This window comes from Sycon ciliatum, chromosome 4 (assembly GCF_964019385.1).
Source record: "Sycon ciliatum chromosome 4, ocSycCili1.1, whole genome shotgun sequence".
Lineage (NCBI taxonomy): Eukaryota > Metazoa > Porifera > Calcarea > Leucosolenida > Sycettidae > Sycon > Sycon ciliatum.
In genome coordinates this window covers 19,035,993-19,043,706 of record NC_088646.1, presented here as the reverse complement: position 1 = coordinate 19,043,706, position 7,714 = coordinate 19,035,993, and the positions used below count along the sequence as shown (strand labels likewise).

The 7,714-nt window shown below is 45.7% G+C and overlaps 1 protein-coding gene across 1 annotated transcript; it reads left to right on the top strand.

Annotated features, from left to right (window-relative positions):
- Positions 1-4,678: 4,678 nt before the first annotated feature.
- LOC135813650 (hemicentin-2-like) lies at positions 4,679-6,592 on the top strand. The gene has a single exon (XM_065326706.1). It carries the CDS (start codon positions 4,769-4,771, stop codon positions 5,912-5,914), a length of 1,146 nt encoding a protein of 381 aa, XP_065182778.1. The 5' UTR covers positions 4,679-4,768; the 3' UTR covers positions 5,915-6,592.
- The last annotated feature ends 1,122 nt before the right edge of the window (positions 6,593-7,714 follow it).

Here is a 7,714-nt window from a genome sequence, read left to right as displayed (position 1 = left end):
ACGGTGTTGCTCGGGAAGAGTCTGGCTTTTACACTGATACAGAACTACATTGCTGGTTGATGGAATCATGCCCCACACGTCGGAGTTGGCGATAAAGGTAAAGCCGGACCTTAAATAGACATGGATAGTATACAATGTTGCGCAACAGTCATGACTCTTATCTGATTTGTTCATCGACACTTCCTCTGGATCGGACTGGGGCCTAGCCTTTGTTGACAATACCACTACACCGGTTTCATGTAGTCTTCACAAAATTAATACAATCACAGATCTTGGCTCTCCTAATGTTTACGGGCGTGCTTCTGAAGCAATTAGTTGTGTTGCTACTGGCGCTAGCTGTCAACGCCCAGGTGAATCCTGGTGGACTACGACGCTAGCACATCCTCCCTCCACCCGAGTGGTACAATGTCCGCCACAACGCTTTCCAGCTTCTGCTCATCCTTGTAAGCTTCGGTGGCCGGCGAAATAAATAAATACAGCAAGACTTGATTTGCCGTGCCCCGTTTGGGGCACGAATAGGGTTTATTATTAATTCTGGAGCTGATTGTACCGCTTTGATAGCTGATGAACAAAAGACAAGTACATGACCATTGTATTCTACGAAAGATTTGGTTGCGCAATTCATTCAAAAGCTATCATGAATGGATATCTACTTTAAAAGCTCTAACGAATTTGACACATCAACTTGTATAATACCTTGATATTCTTTGTTCACTAATCAGTGATGTACTCTTGCCGATGACCATCACAAGAAAACGTTCTTAGAGACAACAAATCGTTCCTTGATGATGTGTGTACAAGTAGATGCATGATTACATAGAAGGAGCGCGCACGTTATCTTATTCATTGCAACTCTAACGCATTCCCAATACATTGCAACGGTACGGCCATCCGACACGCAGCGTCAGTGGCCGCAACAACTGCACAGTTTCCGACCCAGGAACGGACACGCCCTGCCCCTAGGCCCTGCAAGGGACGGGGAGCGCGCTGCCACCCGCACAGTCTACAATCGATTTTTGTTTCTACGATAGATGGATACACGTACAAGCAAGAGTCCATAACCCCTGGGGTTCTGGGGTTCTGGACTCTCGCTACAAGTCATTTACTTGCAGGAAGCTGGTATGGTTTCGCGCTAGAAGAGACATCTTACCTTTAACGTTATAGGACTGTGGAACAATAATTCTGTTGTATGACTGTGATACATGTACATGTGTTACTGTGTGGGAGGTGAAAGGCAAGTGAACTACATACAGTCATGTACCTCACTGAGAAGGCCGTAGGGCACAATGTTATTGTAACGTATACAATGTACAATCCAGAGTCCCTGGTCCCGGGGCTTTAAAAGGACTAATGATACAAGCAATCCTCGGAGAGAAGATGGTGATGTTTTTCATCGCTGGAAGCAAACCCCGTGTCGTAAGGGACGTTGCTACAGGTAGCACTCAGGGCGTGTCTAGACATATCGGCAAAAGTTCGGGCACTCAATGTTACATCCTGTGCTACATGTATCTGCTACCTTTCTGTATTTACCTACACTGTACATGCACATTGTAGATACCCCTCCCGAAATATACAGTGTTTTGCAGAGATCTAACGCAAGATTAGCCACTCAAAATGTAGACGAGCTCAAGCCAAACTACAGTGCTGCTCAATGAAATCCGGTCGGGTGAGTCCACGGTTTTCGCCTTGCACCATTCCCTGGCCAGTGTTGGCAGACCTATAGCCTATAGTATAGGGCTGCGCAACGCCCAGTGCGTATTTGAGTGACGCGGCTGGATTTTATTGAGCAGCACTGTACAAGACTATGCCTTGCAAAAACGTGGAGCCAGATTCATTATGGGAGTCGGTTATCATAATACTGGACAACACCCACCTGTATTATCTTTACTGCGTGTTCAATGACTATTTCGATTGGACGAGTAAGCAGTATCTAAAAAAAAAACTTCAAAGTAGAGAAATCTGGTTGATTGATGGTTTAGGTATTCCATTTCCAGAACCAAAGGCAAAGACGTGGTGCACTGGTGACAGCTGTCCGTTGCAACTACATGACTGTACATAGTCATTGCACTTGTACTGTAACGTTCCATCATGCATGTGCAGTGGCTAGCGGCTGTCAAGTAAGTTGTTCACCCGGTGCACATCTACATTTTTGTACGCCATCTACCTGTTCCTATGAGTATGAGTGCGAGTCGACAACTTACTTCTCCTGGTCAGGTCACACACTTGGCAAAGCCGTTGTGCGGGAAAAGAGGAAACTTCTAAACGACACGAAAGCTGTAAGTCGTGCACAGCTGATGCATGGAGTCAAAATTGCCATGGAATCAATGGGTGGATCTGATGGGTGCAAACTACCCCTTCTATCACGATCAAGTCCACGATTTTTAAATATTTCCTAGGGCTTGGAAGGTCCCGACACTGATCCCAGGGAACAAAGACTTGAAAATTGACTGCTTATCACCTTGTTACAGTCGTGGATAATGAAGTTGAAGACACCACCGTAGCTGTACTTACGGTTGGTTGGTATGGTGGTAAAGAAACAACTGGCAACGTGGCCGTGGATAGTTGCTTCATAAGTCGTTTCCATGAGATTTCTTCTATTTTAAGAAAAAGGTCTTCATTTCCCTGCCACCCAAGAGACGTATAAAAGGAACTTCTCCAGCAAGACGAGTCAGAAGAAAGCGTATTGAGCAACTTGCTTCTTTTTCTCAAAGCTGAAGGACATGTTCATAATTATACATGTACATGTACCTGTATATAATTACGCAAAGAGTTAACCACCTTGCGTTTGCCTACAATCTTGCAACGTGCAGGAAGTGCTTGTGGAGTCGGTGAGGTTTACTATTACTAGCGTCAGGAGAGGAGTCATCTCATAGAATTAATTGACTGTACAGCTCTTGTTCAATGCGAATCGCATTCAAGACGTCCCCAACTACCGTAGCCTGAATATAGGACACTGTGGAGTCGAAACCGCGAAATGTTGCAACATTCTCCAGTGTCAACAGGTGAACGCCTGTATATGATCCATATAATACTGTGCGTGTCCACTTGTCTACATGTACATGTATGCCTGATGGGTAGCGGTGGGTGTCCAATGGGCGCTATGGCAGTCACACTACCCCTGCCTGAGGTTGCTTCTGTCTATAGCGTACCAGGACCAGACCAAACAACGCTGGCACCATCGTCGGATTCTAAGCTTGTTTCAATTCTGGATCTGACGTCATCTGCTGCAGTCGACGTCCACATGACAACAGGTAATAATAATTATTTAGATACAGCGTGCATGGATTTACTCCACTGACTTGCAGTAGATACCGGTGCTGAATATTATCCGTGTGACATCTTTTGTTAACTGGAATATGCCATCATTAGTTTGGATATCGTACACACTTCCTGCGAACATTGCAATGTTACTGGTTGAAATGAATATAATGCGTGCAGTGCAGCTCTGAGATAGTGTTTTCAGATGTGGTAGAGCACAATATACCTGGGCTGCTCCTGGACAATCTTTTGTCCGGGAAAAGGCTGCGCTTGTGGCAGCTGTGAAGCTAACCATTCACTGTCTGCAGATATACATGTACATGATTGTACATGTAGTACGTACTACCGCGCCACCTGTCTCCTGCCTTCCGTCCTTGGAGAGTAGCCAGTGGCCATCATGTGCGCATGAGGAATGGACCCACATGTTGTCGTGGACCCTCTTGAAAACTTCTCCACGCACGCCTCCAGTAGCACCACTTATCCGACCATCTACAGGATCGTGTAGTTGTCCACTCGTTTTCAAGACTAAATCGACTTGCATGATACTGAAAGACGGGCGACCATGTTTTAGTCTCAGACATAGTGCGACAGCTCCGTCCCACTTCAAAATTGGCATCTTCTCTCAGAGACATCGCACACTGTTAGTGTTGCCAGTGTTGGACAGGAAATACGCAAACCTCCACTTCACTACCAGGTTCAACTGTAATTCTTTTTTCTCGGTCAAAATTGCAGTCAAAATACATGTACATATGTCCCCCCTTGCGAGAGTTAGCCATCTTCGGTTAAGTTGTGATGCATTGTTGTATGGTATTTATTTACTTTAAGGATTCCCCAAAAGCTGTTCGCCTATCGAGGGGTTCCTGTTTTCGCTTGAGTGATGAGATACATGTACGTGGGACGGGAAAACTGGTTTTCTGTTTGCAGTGCACGAGAGCAAGGAGGCAGTTTGCCTGTGCTGGGAATCCATTACGTACATACCTTGCGTGATGCAAAAGAGCACCAGGAATGGACTGGCTGGCTGTGATGATAGAGGTGTTGCTAGAGAATCTGAATACTGCCCGAGACGCACAAGGATGAATGTGTTCTTCTTATACAGTTATACGTAATACTGGGTGCGGATTGCAGCTGTGTTGGGTATAAAACCAGACAGTCCACGTATTAGTTCGACAAACTACTGAAGCTCAAGTTTCCTATACATGTAGCAATGATATTGAGGGAGTAGATTGAAGAGGGCAGACCAGCTAGATTCACACCATACATATACATGTTCATGCATGTGGGTGTGAAATTGTGGAGAAGAGCAGACTTTTCTTTGGTCGGTGATAGAAACAGGTTTTGTGGGTCTTCGTGTACTGCTAATATTCAGCCTACCTGATTCCTGTTGGCTGTTAACCGCTGCCAGAGTCAGAGCAAACTAATTCTAAGCCATCAGTGTGGTACATCAAGGTCGATTTCTGTCCCTAGACCTGCTTGAAGCAGGATTAAGAAAAGTTCTTTGCCTACCACTGTCATGGCAGCCACGGTGACGGCGTGTCTCTGTTTTCTTCTGTTCACCGTGATGGCTGCTGTGTTTGTAGCAGATAACCCTACCATGGCTGGTCCTGCTACTGCTACGGATCACGGAACACCAAGCAATGATTTGATTCAAGTACCTGAACAGCTAAGACGAGTGTGGGATACCAGTAGTCGCCCGCAGCAGGAGAACGATATCAAAGTGATCTCTGCACGACGGAACGGTGCTCCACGTCATCTCCGATGTCCTGTGAGGCGCTGCTGTACGGCACTGCGAAAACGTCTGGCCTCGGAGAAGGGAGAGCGCTGGTCGTGTGCTGGAAATGGAGCGGGACACCTTTCCAGTGATAGCAATGTTCTTGTACCAAACATCTCTTGGTGGACACCGACTTCATCTTCCTCTAGTCCTCAGAAGACGTGGACGCCAGTTTCCAACCAGCACACTGCTGCGCTGAGGGATCATGGAGCAGATGCAGATAGCAATGTTGCAGGACCAGGGTGCCGAAAAAGTCGCTATGATGGTGATTGTATGGAATGTGCTGCCGAGCAAGCTGGTTTGTTTGCCTGTGTGATAACATTCACTCGTGCTGAGACTTCTGAACTGTCCCTGTGTTCCCCTTCCTATTTCCACGTCGTACAGCCATCAACGAACACACACGAACCTCCTCATGCACAGCAATTGGCTACAAAGAATGCAGTAGCCAGTGCAGTGACGTCAGAATCTCCTCCTCTCCCAGTCATGGAGTTCCTAATGGCTAATAGTATTACCCAGAAGCCAAGAGTAGGATGCAACACTGGACAAGAGCAGGTAATAACTTCACCATCAGTAGCACCAGAGAGTGATCCAGACTCTGAACCACAGTCACCTACGTTCAACACTAGACCACCACCATTCGTCTTGGAGAGGTCAGGGCAGTCTTTGACTCTCCACTGTAAGGCTAAAGGACATCCGACGCCACGTATCACCTGGTTACGAGGCTATCGTGTCATAGGACGAGACAGCAGCAGCCGAGTAGCCACGGGTCCTGGTGGCTCTCTGCATTTCCGCACGTTGACTGGAGATGATGAGTACACGTATCGGTGTGTTGCTGAGAACAGTTACGGGCATGAGATAGCTACTACAAATATCTACGTTCAACAATGATGCATATGCATGATTGTATGAACATGTCATAGTGATTAGGATCAGCACTCTGCATACAGTGCATTACAAGTACGAGTGTGGAGATGGAGTAGAATATTGTCCACTGGATGTACAAGTACCAAAACGCAGGTTGCCACCTGATCGGAAAAACACACTTTCGCTCTGTGCCCAGCTAGCATTACATTTATTTGGCGCATTTTCCTGCATCACACAATACTTCATTCCACAATACTTCATCACACAATACTTCATTCCACAATACTTCATTCCACAATACTTCACACCAAGTGTTACAGTTACTACAACTCTGGTGTGATGCTTAGTTACTTCCATATTCCGCCTCTCTCTCTCTCTCTCTCTCTCTCTCTCTCTCTCTCTCTCTCTCTCTCTCTCTCTCTCTCTCTCTCTCTCTCTCTCTCTCTCTATCTCTATCTCTCTCTCTCTCTCTCTCTCTCTCTCTCTCTCTCCCTCCCTCTGTCTGTCTGTCTCTCACCTTCTCTGTATGGCCTTTTCTCCTAGCCCCCTCATCATACTATAGCATAAAGCTCAATATGTATCCCTGTGCATAATAACAATACTACTAGTTAAGTACCAACTCTTCACGTCTCCCGTACTGCCTGTACTGCCTGTACTGCCTGTGTATGCAACTCCATTTGTAACATTCTCACTGTTCAAAAAAAGTACCCGTAAACCAACATACTGCGGTTGAAGTCAAGACCTCACGGGACAGTGATCACAGTTTTCGTCTCATGGAGTCATGGGTACTTCTTACTCCTCTTCAGCTACACATACCTCACTCCCTACACTTGTAGGTAAGGCCATCATTTGTTATATCTATGTTTCGCGTCAGTTCAACTTCCAGATTCATATGCGAGAGGTGGAAAAAAATAAAAAGTTGCAAAATAATAAAAAAGGCTCATCAGAGGTGTATGCACTGTACATAGTACAATAGCTCGTGCATGGTGTACATTCGAAAGAAAAATCGTACATCGAAGCACAACATCTGGGTTATCAGCATGAGTAAATATTCACTTTGGGCAGAGGAGGCAACCGTTGGTCATGGTGCCTATGCTTCGCTGGAATATTGTACTCAGACTTCAGCAGCGGTGCAAAGAGCTCCGGAACGACGCATCCTCTCAGCTTAGGCGATCAATGCGGTCTGGTGTAAGCTCATAGAATATTGCTCCCGGATGCCGAACAAACGATTTACCAACGCTGGCCTAGGCTAGAGGCCATTTCTGAATCCCAGCTTCGCCGTATGCAACCTGTCCACACTGATGACTCGCACGATCGTACACTCACTGTGCATGTTCGATTTTTTTATTTTTTTCCGAAAAAAATCAAAACGTATGCGTGCGGACGACGCGAAACATAGCTATAAAAAATGATGGCCTAAACAATGTATGTGCCAAATAATTGCAATAATTATACAGTCATGCACATGACGTAGGGTCACTCAGGCGAGTGCCCATAATCAATGCAATGATAATTATTACTTGTCTGCTCGAAAGGTTTTGTAGATGAAACTACACTGTAAGCGTAATTGTTATACACAGTTTCATAGACGCCACATCATACGAGTGTCAGTGCTGAGAATTTAGGACACAGCCTTGCAATAATTCAATGCACAAATCGATGTAGTGCAAGACTCAAGAGGGCTTGAAAACCGCGAGCCCTCGCTATGCTTTGTCTTTCTTTTTTTTTCTCGAAAAGATAGACAAGTCTTTGCAATACAAAAATATGTACACGATAATAGTGGTGAAGAGACGTTTCAGGCATTTTAAAGCGCTGTGGACCCTG

Coding starts and splice junctions, on each gene's coding strand:
- LOC135813650 (XM_065326706.1), top strand. CDS start 4,769: ATGGCAGCCACGGTGACGGCGTGTCTCTGTTTTCTTCTGTTCACCGTG.